General features: G+C 39.8%; 1 protein-coding gene across 2 annotated transcripts in view; it reads left to right on the plus strand.

Moving 5' to 3' along the window:
* The window catches only part of STK26 (serine/threonine kinase 26), a 37,216-nt gene extending 19,025 nt beyond the window's left edge, over window positions 1–18,191 (plus strand). For both annotated transcript variants that reach the window (XM_039572268.1, XM_039572267.1), the window contains exons 4-12: window positions 8,852–8,908; window positions 10,580–10,688; window positions 10,780–10,937; window positions 13,396–13,581; window positions 14,235–14,383; window positions 15,023–15,116; window positions 15,594–15,656; window positions 15,747–15,883; window positions 16,291–18,191. In XM_039572268.1, coding sequence (XP_039428202.1) covers window positions 8,852–8,908; window positions 10,580–10,688; window positions 10,780–10,937; window positions 13,396–13,581; window positions 14,235–14,383; window positions 15,023–15,116; window positions 15,594–15,656; window positions 15,747–15,883; window positions 16,291–16,315 — 978 coding nt within the window. In that variant the 3' untranslated portion in view covers window positions 16,316–18,191. The remainder of the gene's footprint in view (window positions 1–8,851; window positions 8,909–10,579; window positions 10,689–10,779; window positions 10,938–13,395; window positions 13,582–14,234; window positions 14,384–15,022; window positions 15,117–15,593; window positions 15,657–15,746; window positions 15,884–16,290) is intronic.
* The last annotated feature ends 2,175 nt before the right edge of the window (window positions 18,192–20,366 follow it).

Consider the following 20,366-nt stretch of genomic DNA (forward strand, 5'->3'; position numbering starts at 1 on the left):
GGAGCTTGATTAAAGAAGGCCATCAGAAACTGGAAAAGGAACTGAAGGAAGAGATTTACCACATCTCCCCAGAGCCAACAAGAGTCTCTGCCATTAGGAGCAGGCATCCCCCAACCAGGGAGAGAGGATACACCCCACGAGGTAATCTCTGGTTTTTCCTTCAGGAACATGGAGAGGACATGAATAAGTGGCATGGAAAACCCACCTCCTCTTTAGCAGCCAGGGTACGTGAACTAAAAAGAGGGACAACTACCACAAGAAGCTCATCCAGAGTCAACGCTGCTCTGGTCTGTTGTGCACAGAACTCCAGATGGTATAGGAATAATAGTATGACTGATCCTCTTGAAGGGACCTCAGGAACATATTCACTAGAGGGAAGCAACGTGTACCATGACCAGGAGTAGAGGGGCCCTGCCTCTAGCGAGGTAGAGGAAAGGGATAATCGGATTTTTTGGACTGTGTGGATCTGATGGCCTGGCACATCTGACCCACAAAAATACACGGCTTTGGTTGGCACCGGCGCTCAATGTACTCTGATACCATCAAGGTATGTGGGAGCAGAACCAATTTCCATTTCTGGGGTGACAGGAGGATCCCAGCAATTGACTGTACTGGAAGCTGAAGTGAGTTTAACTGGGAACGAGTGGCAGAAACACCCCATCGTGACTGGCCCGGAGGCCCCGTGCATTCTTGGCATAGACTATCTCAGAAATGGATATTTCAAGGACCCAAAAGGACATCGTTGGGCTTTTGGGATAGCTGCTGTGGAGACAGAAGATACCAGACAACTGAGTACACTGCCTGGCCTTTCAGATGACCCCTCTGCCGTGGGACTGCTAAGAGTTGAAGAACAACAGGTGCCAATAGCCACAGCAACAGTACACCATCAGCAATACCGCACCGACAAGAGACTCTGTGGTTCCCGTCCATGAGATGATTCGTAAACTGGAGAGCCAAGGGGTGGTCAGCAAGGCCTGTTCACCTTTCAACAGCCCTATATGGCCAGTGCGTAAGTCCAGCGGAGAATGGAGGCTGACGGTGGACTACCGTGGCCTGAATGAGGTCACGCCACCATTGAGCGCCGCTGTGCCGGACATGTTGGAACTTCAGTACGAGCTGCAGTCCAAAGCAGCGAAGTGGTACTCCACTATTGACATTGCCAATGCCTTCTTCTCCATTCCTTTGGCAGCAGAATGCAGGCCCCAGTTTGCTTTCACCTGGAGGGGCGTGCAGTACACCTGGAACCGACTGCCCCAGGGGTGGAAGCACAGTCCCACCATTTGCCATGGACTGATCCAGACTGCACTAGAAAAGGGTGAGGCTCCAGAACATCTGCAGTACATTGATGACATCATCGTGTGGGGAAACACAGCAAAGGAAGTATTTGAGAAAGGAGAGAAAATCATCCAGATTCTCCTGGAAGCCGGCTTTGCCATCAAAAGGAGCAAAGTCAAGGGACCTGCCCGAGAGATCCAGTTCCTGGGAGTAAAGTGGCAAGATGGACGACGTCAGATTCCCACCGAGGTCATCAATAAGATCACAGCAATGTCTCCACCGACCAACAAGAAGGAAACACAAGCTTTCCTAGGCGCTATAGGTTTCTGGAGAATGCACATTCCCGAGTACAGCCAGTTTGTGAGCCCTCTTTACCTGGTTACCCAAAAGAAGAATGATTTCCACTGGGGCCCTGAACAGCAGCAAGCCTTCGCCCAGATCAAGCAGGAAATCGCTCACACTGTAGCCCTTGGCCCAGTCAGGACAGGACTAGAGGTGAAGAACGTGCTCTGCTCTGCAGCCGGGAGCAATGGTCTGTCCTGGAGCCTCTGGCAGAAGGTGCCTGGTGAGACTTGGGGTCGACCACTGGGATTCTGGAGCCGAAGCTACAGAGGATCTGAAGCCAACTACACTCCCACAGAGAAGGAAATCTTGGCCGCCTATGAAGGAGTTCAAGCTGCCTCAGAGGTAATTGGCACTGAAGCACAGTTGCTTCTCGCATCCCGACTACCGGTGCTGGGTTGGATGTTCAAGGGAAAGGTTCCATCCACGCATCACGCCACCAACACTACATGGAGCAAATGGATTGCTCTCATCACACAGCGTGCCTGTATTGGAAACCCAAATCGCCCTGGGATTCTGGAAATTATAACAAACTGGCTGGAAGGTGACACTTCTGGGTTATCTTCTGAAGAAGAGGAAGAGCAAGTGACTCGTGCTGAGGAAGCCCCACCATATAATGAGCTACCGGAGACTGAAAGACATTATGCCCTCTTCACTGATGGTTCCTGCCGAATTGTAGGCGCTAACCAGAAGTGGAAAGCTGCAGTATGGAGTCCCACACGACGAGTTGCACAAGCTACCAAGGGACAAGGTGGATCAAGTCAGCAGAGCTTAAAGCCGTCCAGCTGGCTTTGGATATTGCTGAACAAGAGAAGTGGCCGAGGCTCTATCTCTACACCGACTCGTGGATGGTAGCTAGTGCTCTGTGGGGATGGCTGGATCGCTGGAGAAAGGCCAACTGGCAGCGCAGACGGAAACCCATCTGGGCTGCTGAGATTTGGCAGGACATCGCCACCCGAGTAGAGAAGCTGACCGTGAAGGTTCAACATGTGGATGCGCATGTACCCAGGAGTCAGGCTAATGAAGAACATCGCAACAACGAGCAGGTGGACTGAGCTGCCAAGGTGAAAGTATCTCAAGTGGATCTGGACTGGCAGCACAAGGGAGAGTTATTCCTAGCTTGTTGGGCCCATGATGCCTCTGGTCATCAGGGGAGAGATGCAACATACCGTGCCCGTGACCGAGGGGTGGACCTTACTATGGACAGCATCTCACAGGTCATCCACAGTTGTGAGACCTGTGCTGCAATCAAACAGGCCAAGCAGGTGAAGCCTCCGTGGTACGGTGGACGATGGTCAAAGTACAGGTATGGGGAAGCCTGGCAAGTTGACTACATTACCGTTCCCCAAACCCGCCAAGGCAAGCGCTACATGTTGACCATGGTTGAAGCAACCACTGGATGGCTGGAGACCTACCCTGTGCCTCATCCTACAGCCTAGAACACCATCCTGGGCCTGGAAAAGCAAGTCCTGTGGAGACATGGCACCCCTGACAGGATTGAGTCAGACAACGGGACTCATTTTAAGAACAGCCTCATCAACACCTGGGCTAGAGAACACGGTATTGAATGGATATATCCTATCCCTTATCATGCACCGGCTGCTGGAAAAGTTGAACGCTGCAATGGACTACTTAAAACCACCCTAAAGGCACTTGGTGGGGAGGACCTTAAAAAATTGGGACCTGAAGTTAGCAAAGGCCACATGGATGGTCAATACCCGAGGGTGCATCAATCGAGCTGGCCCTGCCGAATCTGAACCCTTGCACACAGAGAATGGAGATAAGAGTCCCTGTGGTACACCTGAGAGGTATTTTAGGAAAGACTGTTTGGATTAATCCCACCTCAGGCAAAGGCAAACCCATCCGTGGGATTGTCTTTGCTCAAGGACCTGGTTACACTTGGTGGGTAATGCAGAAAGATGGGGAAAGCCATTGTGTACCACAAGGAGACCTAATCTTAGGTGAGAACTGTGTGTAGGGTTTCATTGTATATATATTTGTGTGTGTGTAGAGTTTAAGGAAGGTATTGATTTGGGATGAAGTAGATGGTAATAGAATAAGGGGTGGATAATGTCCTGGGTTGCGGTGTATTCTATCACCATCCTCATGAGCTGTTGAAATCAGGTGGGGCAGTGTTTCCTTGCCTCCTCCCCCCAGACTATCTTGCTGTTAATGGCCCATCAATGCCCTGCCGAATGACTCATAGGTAACTCCCTCCGGACTATCTTCTGTTAACGAGCCTAATCAACACTTGGCCTCATGACTCATTACCCCATTGTGAGATGCTCCACCCAGAGGGAGGAACCAACCATCCATCATGGATATAATCTGAGATGCTGAACACCAGAGACAACCCTTCCACTGGCTTTCCAGAGGACAGGAGCTACACAGCCACCACTGGACCTTCTGAGGAAGAGCAGACCCTTTTCTACAGGATCACCGCTTCAGAGGACTGCAGCCACCATTCTACCAGACTGCTACCACCACCCTGACGAACAGGGAGTCAGGTTGTATCTTGACTCTGTCAGTTTGAACCAGTGTTTTCTTTTAGTTTTTTTCCTTTTATTTCCCTATTAAATTGTTATTCAGACTTGGTGCCTCCCACTGGTTTGTTTTCAAACTAGTACAGAGGCTTTGCTTGGAAAAGTGTTTTGTGAAATCTCAGCATTAAAGAGTGATTTCAGCAGCTATAAATGGAGGAATTAAGCTGTGTGAGGATTTGTTTTGTTTCTTCTTTGTTTTCTGGGGGGTGGGGAGTGGAAAAAGCTTTGTAAGTTATGGATTGACTAGGGAAAGAAAATAGTCTTTTCATTATTTGCAGCAATATAGATGTGGAAAGTAAAGTCTAGTTATTCTATCAGTGCTAAATAACTTTTGAATTTTGCTTAGGTTTTTTTATTTTTTAAAAATTCGTGGTGAGTGTAGAATCATGTTAATGCTGCAGTACTCTCCTCACCACTCTGTGGGTTCTTTCCATTTCTGTTCTAAATGGATAAATTCTGAAAGATTAATGCTGATCTCTTGTTTACTTTTCATGCTTGTAAAGTTTTTGGGGAGGGAAAATTTCCATGCATGGAGATTGGGGAGGTGTTTGTGGAATTTTGGTTACTTTCCCATTCCTTTAAGAAATTCCTCTTAAAAAAACCCAACCAACCAACCAAACACAAACAAACCCTAAAAAGTTGTTCACAGGAATGTTTTTCATCCCAGAGTATCATGGTAGGTAATTCTGCTTCTTGCTGTTCCCCAAGTAAATGAATAAAAATGTCCACAAATAAATACCTTTAATTCTGTAATTAAAAGTAAATAAAGCAACTTCTAAAGTAGTATCTTCTGCCTAAATTGTTCTTAGATTAGATTAATCCCTGGTTGCTAGTTCAGGATCTTTCAGCTTGAGACTGAGACTCCTCAGGGGAAAGAGGGTATTGGTTTTGTTCAATGTGCAAAGAATCTTTTATTCTGCCTTTTCATTTTTGTAATAACAGGTATTTTGAGAGTTGTGTCTGTCTCCTTTTTTGTTTTTCACTTAATTGCTCTAGCTGTTAACTTTATATTAGCTATTTCTTTGAGAGTGACAGTCAGCCTAACTATTAAGCTAAGTGCAGTACTTCATTCAGGATTTCATCTTCCTGTACATTGTAAATATCTCTTTGAAACAATGAAATGAGTACAGTTATGTACCAAATGACTGTATAATTAAAAATTAAAGAATATTGAGGTTAAATTCTGAAAATTAAGACATCTTATTTTTTACAAAGCTGAGTCCTAGGCTGCAGAGATCAGAAGCCGTTTGCCATGGATATAACTGGTGTGAAGTTCATATTTACAGTGGTCCCATATGTTTGTTGCTGGACACTTCTGTTTATGTATAAAGATCACTGAAAAATTCCTAGAAATACCTTTTAAGATAATGGTTAAAAAGAGCATAAGGTAAATAGAAGGTATTTAAAAATTTAAGATACCTGTTTTTTTCCTTTGCATCTTTATTTACAGGGAAACAAAACAGTTGAGCCAGTGTGCTGTGTTTCAGATCATGCTTATGGACTAGAAATAGTTTATTAAAGTGTATTAATCATGCATGGAGCTCTCTCTGAAGCTGTAGAAATGCCATTAGAAATGTTTGTAATTTTCCACTGTTCAAAGAGACTTAGTGTTTTCCTGACTAAATACCAAAGTAAACCCTCAATGCAAAGGCATTCAGCTTGCCTACAGCACTTACTGATGTTTATCTAGTTCAGTAATCTAGATCTGTCTTAAGTCTTTAAATTTTACTAGTTTTTACTTTGAAGAAATCACAGCTGAGACCATGTGTTGGCTTCAAGTTTAGCATGTAAGTGTCGGTTCATCCAACTGAACTGTAGCGGAACATCTTCTGTTGTAACTTACTCTGGTTTTCTAATCAATTTTAACTAATCTTTGAGTAAGCAGATTGTTCTTGTCATCATTTTGAGTTTTCCCTCCAGCAAGATAGTTGATAGCTAAAAGTTGTTACGGCTAAAACATGAAAGAAGAGATGTAGTTGTGAGGGGGTTCTAATTGCAAACATTTCAGATGAGAGATTTTATTTTTTTTTACACTCTGTTCTACATAGTCTGTATCTTGACAATTTCTTTGCACTTCAGGATGCAAAGGCAGCCTTGTGGCTGTTGGAGATGGTGGAGTGGCCCAGTCACAGGGAGCCTGGGGCTTGCCAGCTGCGTGCAGGCTCTCCGAGATGCCCCTGCTGCTGAAAGGCAGAAGGCAGGAGTGTCTCTTTCAATTACTTGATTTACTAACTTGTAACTTAGTCAGCTCAGCTGATGCTGTGTAAGTTACGCTCACATTCTGCAGCCTAGCTGTTCATTAGCTACAGCTTGTATATCCAACTTGTAAATGTGATTTTTAAAAGTGTGGACAGTCCCTTAATAGTTTCCTAGCAGTGCAATGTTACTTGTCTGTTATCAGGTATTTTAATCTATAAAACCTCATCATTGGTACAAGATGGCGAGGTCTGCTTCCCTGAGGTTCTTGTGATAAAGTTGATGCCAGTTTTCAGTTACTGTGACACAAAAAGGTACAAAACCCCCATATCATGGTAATGTGGGATATCTTGAAGTTCAAATGGGAGTTTCCCATTGAATTAACCTTAAAGCTTAGGCATTAGTAATTTTTTCCTAAATTTTTGTTGCATGTCTGGCAAGATCAGTAGTGTTTTCTAAACATGCGGGTAGGTGGTGTGCAAACATATATACAGTCAAAGAATGCACCTTAATAAACACATTTGCGTACAATAATAAAATGTTTTACCTTTATATCATGCCTTTCACTAATGTGTGTAGAATCATATAAGCTTCAGCTGTATTGCAGCTTTTGTGGCCGTAAGATAATTTAAGTCCTGATAGAGGTATTTGTTCATATTTGTAGAAGGTCAGGATCTAAATTTGTCTCCTCATCCCCTATTGCACTTTGATTGCGATTAACATCTCAATAAATAAACCACTGGGTGTGGAGGGTACCCTGGATAAGTTAGGTTGGATAGCTGAAGTGAGTGTTTTCCTCCAGCTTAATGGCTTGTCAAAATGCATTACTCCCCTACCAGTTCAAGCAAGAAAAAGATTAAAAGTTACTGTAGTTCTGGCATGTTCTGGTTACACAAATTTGGTAAGCTTGATGAAGTGCTTCAGCTGGATTTCCCAACGGTACCATAGAGATAAATCTCTTGATGACTGGAATTCCATGATTGTTTTCCTTATTTGTGTCATTTAGACCAAGGTTTTCAATATCTAGCCTTGTAGCTATTACAGCCACCTGAGCTTGCTCTTTTCTTCTGCAGTTAAAACAAACCTGAAGTTACTGTCAGCTTTTCAGATTCGAATATGGAGAAATCCTCCTGTAGCATCCAAAGACTTCCATCAGAATTGTGCAGCACTTTGTGCAGCAAAGCTTTGTGACAATCTAAAGATAGTGGTTGTTCTGCCCTGTCTATTTATACTTGGCTGACAGAAAATAGCTAGGAAAAAGGTTATTCATGCCTGGCTAGAAAATGTCCACACCAAGTTACAGTGGATAGTAGCAATTTCTTTGAGACATTATTTGAGAAACAGTACTTATTCATTTTCACCCTGTACTGTTTTCAAGTAATAGTCAAGTCCTCCAAACATGTCTGGTAACCACAATGTTTGCCTTGAACAGGAGTTCCTTGCAGGTCTTCTGAGCTGACAAAGTTGGGCTTTATAAAAACTGCTAAAATTAGCCAGCCCTTCCCTGCTGAGATCATAATATTGGAATAGACTCTCATAAATTATGTGGTTTTTAAATTCAGTGTAAATCTAACAGAGCACACTTTGTTAGGATGATTGGATGTGGTGTTTTCAGAAATTGCACCTTTATTTGCTTGCTGAGTTTTCTTGAGGTTTCCATCCCTGGGCAGGCCATAGGGTGGGAAAGTATACAATGAAGAATGCAAGAGGCTTTAAAGAGTACTCCTGCCCTGAGCTTGTGCTCTGCTGTGAGGAACTAGCACTGGTAAGTATTTGCTGGAAACTTACACAGTGTGTGTGATACTTCACCAGCTGTGGTCCAATTGAGTATTTTTAATTACTGGGTTTTATTTTAAATAAAGAAATACATTTATTCACAGAATTTTCTGAAATAGTAGCCCATAGATTCATATTTGAGTTTTGCCTAGAATGTGAGGGGACTCTGGCAGGCAAGTAGTCTGTAGATTTGCTACCAATGTTTCCAGTTTTATTTCTATGAACCAGCCACCTTTTGCAGTGACAAGCTGAGGACAAAGTCATCACCTAGAAATCAATGTTAGAAGAATTTGTCAGTTCTGGAGGTTGATACATCTCCACAGAGGAAGTGCAGAAACTCAGGTATTTGCAAGGTCCACTTTAAATAATTATTTGTATTTAATTAAAACTTAAACCACCACCTAATCACTTCTTTCTCCTGTAAGTTCTGTTCCTTTAAGTGAAATCATTTTAGATATTATTTAGCAGAAATTGGTTAGTAGTAATGGTGTTTTTTCATTGCTTTTTAAATACAGAAGTCAAACATATTAATTAATATTTTAGACTTCACAGGAGCTGTGTGATCATTCTACAAGAAGTAATTGCATACAACTAGGTGATCAACAAGACTCTGTATTTGCCTTCTCCTAAGAGTGTGCTGGTAGTCTATTGAAATATATAAAATATATATATATAATTTTTTATGGCAGCCTTCAACTTCTCTCATGCCTTCTTTACAGGGCACAAAACTATGGATAATAATGGAATACTTGGGTGGCGGGTCAGCTTTGGATCTTGTAAGTATATATATATTTTTTTTGCAATGTAAGTATCAGTGAACTTTATTTCATTGTGTTTTTATATCACTTTATAAAAATAAGTACCTGGAGGCAGCTGATACTACATCAGTGCTATGTGGTAATGCTCCAAAAAGTGTGAATTTGAATGGTAGTTCTGTCACATTGAATTCATGTTAATTTTTCTATTTTACTTTTTGTCTCTAAGCATTAGGAAGCATCCATTTGTTCTCAGTCAAATGAAGCAATGGTTTCTTTTAGTTTGAGAAGTTCTTTTCTTGCTGTATGTGGTGGGGGTTTGGGTTTGGGGTCCTCTGTCTATCACTTTCCACCTCCTCCAAGTAGAATTCATTACGCTTAGGTAAAAAATGTTTCCTTTAGGTTTGGATCTCAGGAATGAATGAAGAGTGTGTCCACAGCCACAGTTAATTTTAACTGGTTAAAACGTGTTGGGTTTTCCATGTTCAGGTATTTTCAGTTAAGCATGAAAGTGCCTTTTACTTCAGGTAGTGTTGGCATTCATGGAGGGTGTAGCCTGGAGAGTGCACAAGTGCAGTCCACTGAGTGTGGATGTGGTTTCCCCATGGTTTCGGTGCAGCTCTGCCTCAGTAATGCTACAGACCCACCCTTTCCTGTAAGATAATATAGCTCAGTCTTTGTGTGATTCAGAAGGGAAAATATCATGTCTTCACTATTATCAAATGGTGATAATTACGTATTTGCTAACTGGGGTCCTGTCTGCGAGAGTTGAAGTATGTGCTTGACTTCACAACTCTATTTAAAATTCTTTATGAAATTACATCGCATCAACTCATCAAAAGCATAGTAATTAGGTGTAGCATGTGGTAGTTTGTAGCTCTAGAACTTGGCCCTGAGCGGGATGTGAGGTATTCTTTGACCCTTTTGAGTAATTGATTGTATTCTGTGGAGTGTCAGAAACAGGGAAATAGTTTTTACTTGTGCCAGTTTAAATCACTGAACCTGTAAAAGAATAAAATCTTAGAAGAGTAAAATTTAAGTTTTGCCTCATTTGCCTCACTTTGCCTGGCCATAATTTCATGGTGTTTTGGTGCTGTGTCGTTGGTATTTTTTTAATCACTCACCTTAATTTCTTCTGTTTTATTTGCATAGCTTTCAAATGTGCAAAGCTTACACTTAATCCATACTACCAGCTTTATAGTGGCATGTTAGGTTCTTGATACAAAAGCAGACATGGAATCAAAAATGCTGGGACAAGTAAAAACTGCATCATTAAATTCAAAACCCACAGTCAACAGATTAATCTGTTTTGAAATAAACTGGTTTTCTTAATTTACTTAATCTAAATTACAAAATTCAGTCTGCCATGTTTGCTGCCTGTAGGGACATACAACTTTGTGGAAAGTTAGTTATTGCTTGTCTTGTGCTTTGAATGCTGAGGGGAACACAGTGTATGTTCAAGGAGTAACAGCATTTTCAGTGTATTGGCACTGATGTGGAGGAGATGTGAAGGTGATCATTCCAGTGGCACCTATTTCAATTAGAATAATTACATATTGCATTGAATATTTCATTAATTTTGTTAGTTCTTTACTTTAAAAACATGTTTCAATTTTAAGATTTAATTTAGTCAAAGCAAGGCAAAAATTAGATACAAGACTAAAATGATTTTAATGCATCTTCTTTCTGAAGCTGCGAGCAGGCCCATTTGATGAGTTCCAGATTGCTACTATGCTAAAGGAAATCTTGAAAGGCCTTGACTACCTACACTCAGAGAAGAAAATTCACAGGGACATAAAAGGTGTGCAACATTTCAAGTGTTTCTTTGTTAAAGCCTTTAAAAACTGTAAAACAGTGTTCTAATTTTGTTATCATGCTATTTCCCTTGCCAGCTGCCAATGTCTTGTTATCAGAGCAAGGTGATGTTAAGCTTGCTGATTTTGGAGTTGCTGGGCAGCTAACAGACACACAAATTAAGAGAAATACCTTTGTTGGAACCCCGTTTTGGATGGCCCCTGAAGTTATTCAGCAGTCAGCATATGATTCAAAAGTAAGTACGAGAGTAGAACATACTTTTTTTGTATCTGGTTATCCAACAGCATTTATTTTAATTTTTTGCTTTTAGCTCTATCAGTATGGAGGGGGAGGGGGGAAGTAGATTTGAAATTACAGGATTTCAAATAATAAAATTAAAAGTAGGATTAAATTGGTTTTATACAGTCATTACATGTCATTGTGCTCAGGTGCAAAGTCACCAAGTAAAATGGTGATGTCGTGTGTCTCTTTCAGAGCAGCTCCCTGGATGTAGGGTGGTTGGTTGATTTGGTTTCAATTCGATGTTTTGCATTTAATTCAAACAGTAATAAAGTATTCACAAAATAAAATGCCACCAGGACATGGCAGTTTATTTAAAGCCAAGATGGCAGCCGAAATGTTAATTTCTTCTCAGATTTTAATACACAGCTCTGGGTATAATTTCTCAAATAGTATTTCTGAGGATCCATGTAATGCTGAAAATTTTAGCACAGGTCTTGAGAAGGTAAAGAGTAACTTGGTGGCTGTGGCTTTGGTACCTTTGCCTTTCTTTGTCGTGAGAGCTCTTGATGGATGACTAATCGCGAAGGAGAGTTTTCCTATGTGAACTAGCAGTGGAAAAGCAGAGTTCTTCCATGTTTTTCTGAGAGTTGAGAACTGGTGCTGGAAATGACAATAAGGAGGTAACAGTCCCCTCTTCTGTGTGTCAAACCACAAGATGTCCTAGAACATGTGGCTGGTGAAATGGCAGTATGTTTCAGTCTGGCATTGGACTTTACACACTCTGTAGACAAAACCTTAAATAGGAGCAAGAGAATAAAAATCTGGTATGTGTGAAGTAATACTTTCTTACTGCTTTTTCTCAAATAGTAAACATGAAACTGTACTTATGTGATGTGCATATAAAGAAAAAACTGTTGGATATCTGAAGTGTCCTGAAAACATTCACACTCCAAAAGACTTTCCTGGGATCATTCAGACTTGAAGGAATTTGTGTACTTGTCACAACGCTTCTTGCTGATAAGTTGGAATTCTCCTCTTTAGGGTTCCAGTGGTCCCACTGTAATGTGTTTTGTAGGACATTTTGGAAAAGCCCTCTACCCTGCTTTAAAAATATGTGTTGGCCAGCCAGATGGGGAAGAATTCCTCTTCTGCTTGCCCTGTGTATACATCAGCTTTATCACCCCTTCATTTATATTTTCCCAGCAACCTAATCTTTTGTCTTCCATATCTCCTCAGTATGTTGCAAGACCAATGTCTTCCCCCTTTTTTTCCATGCCAGTAGTCTGATGGGAGAGCACAGAAGATACAAGCCTTTGGTAGGAGAGATGAAGAATTTGGATAGGATACACTTAAATTTCTAGACTAATACTGATGACTGTTTTGGTATCTGTACTGAATTTTAATCTTTCTTCTTTCTACTCCAAAATGATGGGAAATAAACTAGAAATTCATACATTTTAGTAGTGTCAGAGATTTGTAAGCCCCATCTCTTCTTTCAAATAATTTTGCTCCAATTGGTTATGTATTTCAGTAATAAACAGTGAGTTAGTTTAATTCTTTGCTATAAAGTACAGCTATTTTAGGTCTTGTGAACAGAAGAGGAGTATTGGAGAGATGCAAATTGTAATCCTTGTTTACTCTATGGGCAGTTTTGGTTTATGATTCTGTGCCAAGTGTACTCAACTATTGCCAAACGCTTTTTAGTGAGAAACACCTTTAGTGATCTAAATAGCTATTGTAGCTCATCTAAAAAGATGCAAGTAATAATATATTTCTTTTGGGAAAAAAAATCAAAATCAGAAAAGAATTTTAGAATAGTAGTATTTTATGTATCATATCAAAATATCATACTACGTTTTGATACAAAGAATTTGTTTATAATGCTTGCTTTTAGCTAAAATAAATGGTACTTCATTATTCTTCTGTGACTTACATTGTGAACTTGGTGTTTCAAGTCTAACTAGTTGTCAATAATTCTCCAGCTAAATTCATCAAGCAGTCAGTTAGGAAAGAAATTAAGTGATCCCCTGCTGGATTTGATTCAGCTTTCTGCCTTGTTCCTTTAGAGTGAGCTGTCAAACAAGGTTGGATACCTAAACAAACTCTGAATTAGACATAGGAAATTTGTGGTAGTTTGTTGCTAATATATGGAAAAAATCAAAGGAAGATCAATATTTCTGAAGCTTTTCCAAAAGTGTGTAAATTTAGGTAGCCGTTTAATTTGCTGGCAGTGTTAGAATACCAGCTGCAACAAAAGTGATGATCTAGATGTTTGTTATTAAAGAATTAAGTCAGCCAGGTCTTCGTGAGTCAAGATTTCCTGAAGTGTTAGAAAGGAATGTTTGCATTATGTACTTAGATCAACATTAATTTTGTTATATAGGTGCATTATATGTGAATATTTCAGTTATTAAATACTTAGTTATGACAGCCCATAATTTTGTACTAACAGTCCCTTTTCCCTCTCTCAGGCTGACATCTGGTCACTGGGCATCACTGCAATTGAACTGGCCAAGGGGGAGCCTCCCAACTCAGATATGCATCCAATGAGAGTTCTGTTCCTCATTCCGAAAAACAATCCTCCCACTTTATTAGGAGACTTCAGTAAACCTTTTAAAGAATTCATTGATGCATGTCTGAATAAGGACCCAACATTTGTGAGTAGATAAACGTGTGTGTGTGTGTGTGTGTGTGTAAAGATGTTTCAGTTTTGTTTGCTGCTCTCCTGTGCTTGTGAAATATTTTGCTGGTGTTGTGCATCATCAGTGATTGAAGTAATTTTAGAGACTATAACCTATAAACTATAACTATAAATTTAGAGACCACTGTAAATTTTAGTGATGCTTTTTAATATCTGTTTCTATCCTAGTTTGTTTTGTTTAAAATACTCAAAAGAAGGAGGGAGACTGCTGAAAGAAATTACAGTGGCAGAGGCAGATTCCTAAAATGCACTCTAAACTAGGATAATATCAGAAGAGAAGTTTGAACAGAGGAGAAAATCATCTGAAATCCTTTTCTCCAGCACAGCTTTTGCTGTCTGAATTCAGCTTACAAGGAAATGTTGCTTTGGAGAGTTTTCATTAGTCATTTTCCTGGGTGTGGCCTTCTAACATAGAAGGATAAGCTGTGTAGTCTATGGATGACTTGATTGTATTTTTAGCGTGGTCGTAAACGTGGATTACTGGCTTTTCTGACTTCCTGTTTATACAAGTTAGCTCTAGAAGTCTGTTGTATTTCTAAATCTCCCCTATTAGCATTTAAAATCATGAAATGTTAGCATAACATTAAATATATAAAGTGTTTCTTGCAGCGCCCCACTGCAAAAGAACTTCTGAAGCACAAATTCATTATGAAAAATGCCAAGAAGACTTCCTATCTGACAGAACTGATTGATAGGTTTAAGAGATGGAAAGCAGAAGGACATAGTAGTGACGAAAGTGATTCCGATGGTTCAGATTCGTAAGTTTATATTCAGTTTAGGTTTTTTTGTTTAGATAATGTTCTTTAAGTAGGTTTGCTGCAACTTTTCTGTGTAATAACACCATTTCTGTACACCTGTCTCTGTTCCTTTTTTTTACTGTCTTCTTCTAAAAAAAACCTCTTGTATGATCCTAAAGATTAACATATAAGTCAAGCCGTGTGCTTGTTACCTCTTTAAAATTTCTCTCTTTGAAATCAATTTCAGTTCTGTTTAAGTGCTATTTATTTCCTAGTCTGAGGCTAGTGGTTGTACCAAAACCACTGAATCACAATTAGAGACATTGCAGAGCAAGGTTGAGGTGCATGAAGAAATTTGCACAATGCCTGTGGAACAACATGATTTCTGTAAGTCTCTTGCTTTTCTGGCTATCAGATAACTCTTTCAAATGGTATGCCATGGGAGAAGGTAAGCCATGTGGGTAGATAACATCTTCTGTTTGCTTTGATCACATTTCAATTTATTCAGCCTCTTTTAAAGTTCAGTTAATGTTTCAATACATGTTTTTCTTCTTATTTTAAGGACTATGGAACTAATCCTGTTATGTATTTGGGTTACCTGTGCTTGCTTGGTGTCATGTTATGGCTAGTATTATGTACATCATCTCCTTTTTTCTTCAGGGAGTCCAGCAACAAAGAAAATAATTCTCACCCTGAGTGGAGCTTTACTACCGTTCGGAAGAAGCCGGATGCAAAGAAGCTCCAGAATGGGACGGTAAGTACAGACAGGGGAGTTCTTCTTTCTAACTGCTGGTTCTGAAGCCTATTTAAGGAAAATAGTCATAAAACTTAGTAACTTCACTTTCCATTAGAACTGACTGGTATTTTTGCAGTTCAAGAGATAATGCATGTTAGAGATATTTCCTCTGCCATGTCAGCCTCAAATGCAAAATATACTGCAGATGAACTGTAGATCCATTCATAGAGATGGGAATTTTAGAGACTCTTTCTAGTGAGGAAAAACTGAACTGTTTTTCTGATGCTGTATGACATTGTTTGAGATGTGTCATCAGGCATCTATTTCAACATCCTGTAACATTTGTTGATGTATTGTGCCTTTGTGGGTTTTGTAATATATTTTAAGCACTTTGTTAAATTTAACTCAACTTCCAAAATCACATGTGCTGTGTTAGAGGCAGTGTGTATGTTGTATGGGAATATGCTGATGTAATCCTTATTTGTTAACTTCTAGGATCAGGATCTTGTTAAAACCCTGAGTTGTTTAACTATGATAATCACACCTGTGTTTGCTGAGGTAAGTGTTGGTGTAAAAATCTTCTTTGAAAGTATTAGCCAAATGTCTAACAACTTTCCTGACTTTTATCTTTTTTGGTTTGCTCCTCAGCTCAAGCAGCAGGACACAAATAATGCTAACAGAAAGAAAGCAATTGAGGAACTTGAGAAAAGCATCAATGTGGCAGAAGCAACGTGTCCAGGGATCACAGATAAGATGGTGAAGAAACTTATGGAGAAATTTCAGAAGTAAGTAGTTCAGTGATAAGGGAAAGATCTGCTGTGTCCAGTGCTTTAAACCTTTAGCTTTGTAGTTATAGGTAACACTTCTGTTTGAGACTTAAACTAATAGTGACTATTTACTGTATCTGGTCTTGAAGTGCTGCAGCTTTACTGTAGTTGCTATATCTTGCTGCTTTAATTTAGCCTGCAGGTTTCTCTTAAGCATATTTACAGGCAGTAGGGGAGATAGAATCTTTTTCTTACCTCTTTTAGGAATGTTTTCTTGAGAATGTCACTTCTGGTGGGTTTTTTCCTATGAACCATTGAGATGAAGGCACATACTAGTTTAGTGATGCAGAAGTATTTATGTGCTGTTTGCCTAACTGAAACAATATAATTAACAATTTTTTTTTACTTGCATTTTTTATCTGTAGATTTTCTGTTAATGACTCATCCTAAGAAACTTCACACAATTGACTGCTGTATTGTATGGACCCAGTGAAACCCACCAAAACTACTTCAGGCTTGGCAGTGCTTAGCTCATGAGCTCCTTGTGCCTTTTGGATCTTTGCAACATATTGATGGTGATTGAGGATTTGAAAGAACCTACTCAACTATTCTGTGGCAGTGCACATGGTTTTATATTTTCAGGAAATTATTTTGTAAAGAACAACTTTTAATATTGTAGTTTCACCCGTTTAATCTGATAAATGTTGAGGTGCAGTTTTGCTTTTAGAAATAACCATTACTTTAGTTAATAGAATGTTCAAGTACAGTATGTTTTGATGCTATTTTGTTCCTGTACGTGGAGTTGTACAGCTCTTTTATATTCATGAGTTAAACTTTTGTAAATCACTAACAAGCTTCAGAGAAAAATAGCTTTTTCACAAGCGTATTCAAAACATGTAGTGGCAAGGGTATTGCTGTAGCACCTGCTTCAACCAGCATGAAAAACAAACCTGCAACAGTATCTCTTAATTCTGATTTGGTACAGTATTTTAGGCAGCTCTATGATTAAATATATTTGAGAGCAATATGTCAATAGTTTGCAGGTGATATGTAGCAACAGGTCTATCCTGATGTACAGTCTGTGTATTACCTTTTAGAACAGGTTTTGAAGTAGTAACTCAATCTTATATCATCATGGTAGGAAAATTTAGAGCAATACAGTTGAGGGGGTGAGGCTTTTGGCAATAATGGACAAAACCTGAAGTCCAATTTAACTTAATTTTTTTCCTCTGAGTATACATGCCTGGGTGGAAGGGAGCCAGAGAAGCCGAGCGTCACATGTTACATACCTCACACGCAGGTATCGGTGTAACACCAGCGTTCTGTTGTGGTGGTGTTGTTTCTCCTGTAATATATTTATACACATTTTTGTTCTGAGATACATTAAATACCATGCATCAACATAATTTGTTTATAATTCTCTGAAAGTGTATTTTAAATATGTATTTACCAGTTAATATGCAAATACCTGAGTTATAGATATTCTTTCACAAAAAGGTAGTACTGTGCAGTACAGAGTGATTTTTTTCATAAAAAGTAGGTAAGACTATAAAGTTGCTTTCAGTTATATATTTATGGTACTGCTAGATGGGTAATCTCTTCTGTTGTTTTGTTTTGATTTGGTTTTTTCCCTTTTTCAACCCAGTATGTATATTATGCTGAAGTTTTGAACTGGGGTTGTTTTTCAGTATTTAGCTGTGGAACTGTTGGTGTAAATTTATTTTTGATAAAGGCTGAGTGTGTTTATTTTATGGTTCAGACCTGCACATTTTGTTTTTGCACAAAAGTAATTTTAATGAATCTGAAATTTATCTGCCAAATATTGAAAAAGTAATGGTGTGCAAGTAAATACTGCATTTTTCCTCAAATGTTGCCATTACATCATTTTTATATAAAGGACACTCGTGAGAGATGGTGGTTAGATATGCCAAGGACAATTATTTTCAATGGTGCCTACACTGTAAAAAAATTACTTTTAACTCCTTGTTTTAATTTTTAAAAAAAGTTTCTGTTTAAAACTTTCATCTGCTATATAACTGAAATTCAATTAGAATTTATATCTGAGAAAAAAGCCTGGAAATAGTTTTTGAAAACAATAATGTTATGGATTAAATAAATATTTTTATAAATGTAAAAGCAGCAAAAGTTGTAAATACAGTTGATCTGAAGATTTACAAAATAACTGCATCACAGAAACAAATTGTAGTGCTCCTCTAGCTTCTGTAGTTGTTAGTCTTGTAAATCTGTTTATAGATGAGGCTCATTTCAATGTTTTTGGGGGTTTTAAATGGTTTAAAAATAAATATTTAAGTTCCGCAAACTTTCACGAGCTTGTTCTGTTGTGCATCATTTTTTTCTGGATTTCAACAGCTGTGCAGAGGTGTGGATGTGTCTGTCACAGACTTGTGTTCTGAGAAGGGTGTTCCCTGCGTGGGTGCTTTGCAAAGCTCTGGGTGTCCCACGCGGTCCTTGTGCAGAGGACACCTGCCAGCTGCTATGCCCCAGGGAATGGATGGAGCAGTCCTGGGGTTCTGTTTGGTTACTTTTCTAGAGGGGAGACCCCAGGATGTGTGAGCTCAGACAGGTATGTCCAGCAGTGCCACCACGGCAGCAATGTTACAGCTCTGACTGCCTTTGGCCTTGGCATGGGGCTGTGAAGGGTCACAAAGGCCTGTGCCACAGCTCTCTCAACTTTGACCTCAGCACCCTCAACACAAATCTCACTTGAGGGAGCTCCATATAAATTTTTCAGAATTAAAAACATGTTTTTACTTCCATGTCACTTCCCTTAAGGTGTTCTTTTTCTGTGAGAGTCTGAGGGAAGAGCTGATGGGAATTCCTCCTGAGTTTCTAACTGGTGGCTCTACCCTGTTGACACGGGATCTTTAATCTGTGCAACTCCATTAATAATTCTGGGTAGGTGGGATTAGCAAATGACACAGGAAATTGGAACGTGACATGTTTGAGATACAGCTGTAATTAGTTGCTGAACTATGGTGCCTTTTCTTTTCCTGTGGAATGAGTGGGATGTATACCTACCTCGTGGGACAGCATGGGAAAAACTCACCCACATGTGTGCAAAACAGACTCATTCTCATGTAGCACAGTCCATTCAAGAAGGTTTTTTTCACTGTGCTGCATATGCCTGAAGTCTCTGTGCCTCTTAAGTTTATAATTAGCTCCTAAGAAGGGATGTCTGTATTGCTGGTTCCAGAGAAGAGCTGTCTTTTACCCAGGTGTTAATTATTGATGAACTGTGTAACTTAATCAGCAGTATTCTGTTGCTGGCAGATACCTAATGGAAAGATAGATCAGAATATTAATGCAGGATCCATCTTCTTGCTCGTTTGGTTTGCCAGGCTTCCTGCTGTAGATTGAGAAGAATTGTTGCTGAAGTAATCTTACCAAAGTAGTCTGAATTGCAGAATAGAGAAATGTGTTTGTTCTTGGGTAGATGAGTCCTTTATCAATGCAACCATTCTTTAAGCCCTTGGTCTCTGACCCCTCTATTCATTTCTGTGCAGTCAGTGTAGTGTCATCACACCTGCTGTTGCCTTGGAATGTCGACAGCTGAGTAGGAGAATGTGTAGGTTTTAATGTGTTTGCACAAAGTTTAGCAATTGTTAAAAGTCTGATTTTTATCACACTTTTTTATGACTTAACACTGGAATAAAATTATTTTCCTCTTTGAAAAGTTTTAGTGGTATGTATGTTGGCTTATTTCATAGCTTTATCTATTTTGTCTAAACCTTTATCTGTTTTATATAAACCAGTTACTTCTCTCTGAATGCACTGAGTAGCTTAATGTTTTCACACTGTGACACTGCTGTGCCTTCTCCCCTTCAATAATCCTTTGTGCAAGGACTATAACAGTTTACATTTTCCAGGTACTGCTGTTTGTCTTTTACCACCAGCAAACCAGATCTTTCCACATCCTCTCTCCATCCTTCTTTTTTCTTCCCTAGGGAAACACAGTCGCTTCAACAGATGTCCTTATCTTGGGGGTGAATAGGGCTGAGGAAGGACCGAGGGGAAAGACTTGGTCAAGGGTTGTTTCCGTTGTTCCTTGACAAGTAAGCCACTGCTTACTGGGATTGTTCCTTAATTTTAGTCAGTCCCAAGAAAGTGGCTTACACAATGAATTCAGCTCGGAGATGTCAATTTGTGTCTCTTACTGACAAGCTGCTTTGTGCTCTGCTATTGTTGACCATGTGTAGGATGTGCTGAGGCACAGTGCTCATGCTGTGCCCCAGTGCTCCCTAGTCCATGGAAAAACCGAAAAATAGTTCCCAAGTCCTTGTTTCTTCCTCTTGATGCTGTTTTCCCAGCATAGTCTTGAAGACCAGACCTGGCAGTTCCTGAAGATTTGGGCAGGGTGTTTGTACAATTTCTCATGGTGGGAAGATGTCTGCTCTGGGACATGCTCAAGGTAAAGCTGACCTGGGCCAGCCCTCACCTGTGTATCCACATGCTTTGAGGAGCTAACAGGGATTGTGGGATA

The sequence above is a fragment of the Corvus cornix genome, chromosome 4A, assembly GCF_000738735.6.
Source record: "Corvus cornix cornix isolate S_Up_H32 chromosome 4A, ASM73873v5, whole genome shotgun sequence".
Classification (NCBI taxonomy): Eukaryota; Metazoa; Chordata; class Aves; order Passeriformes; family Corvidae; genus Corvus; species Corvus cornix.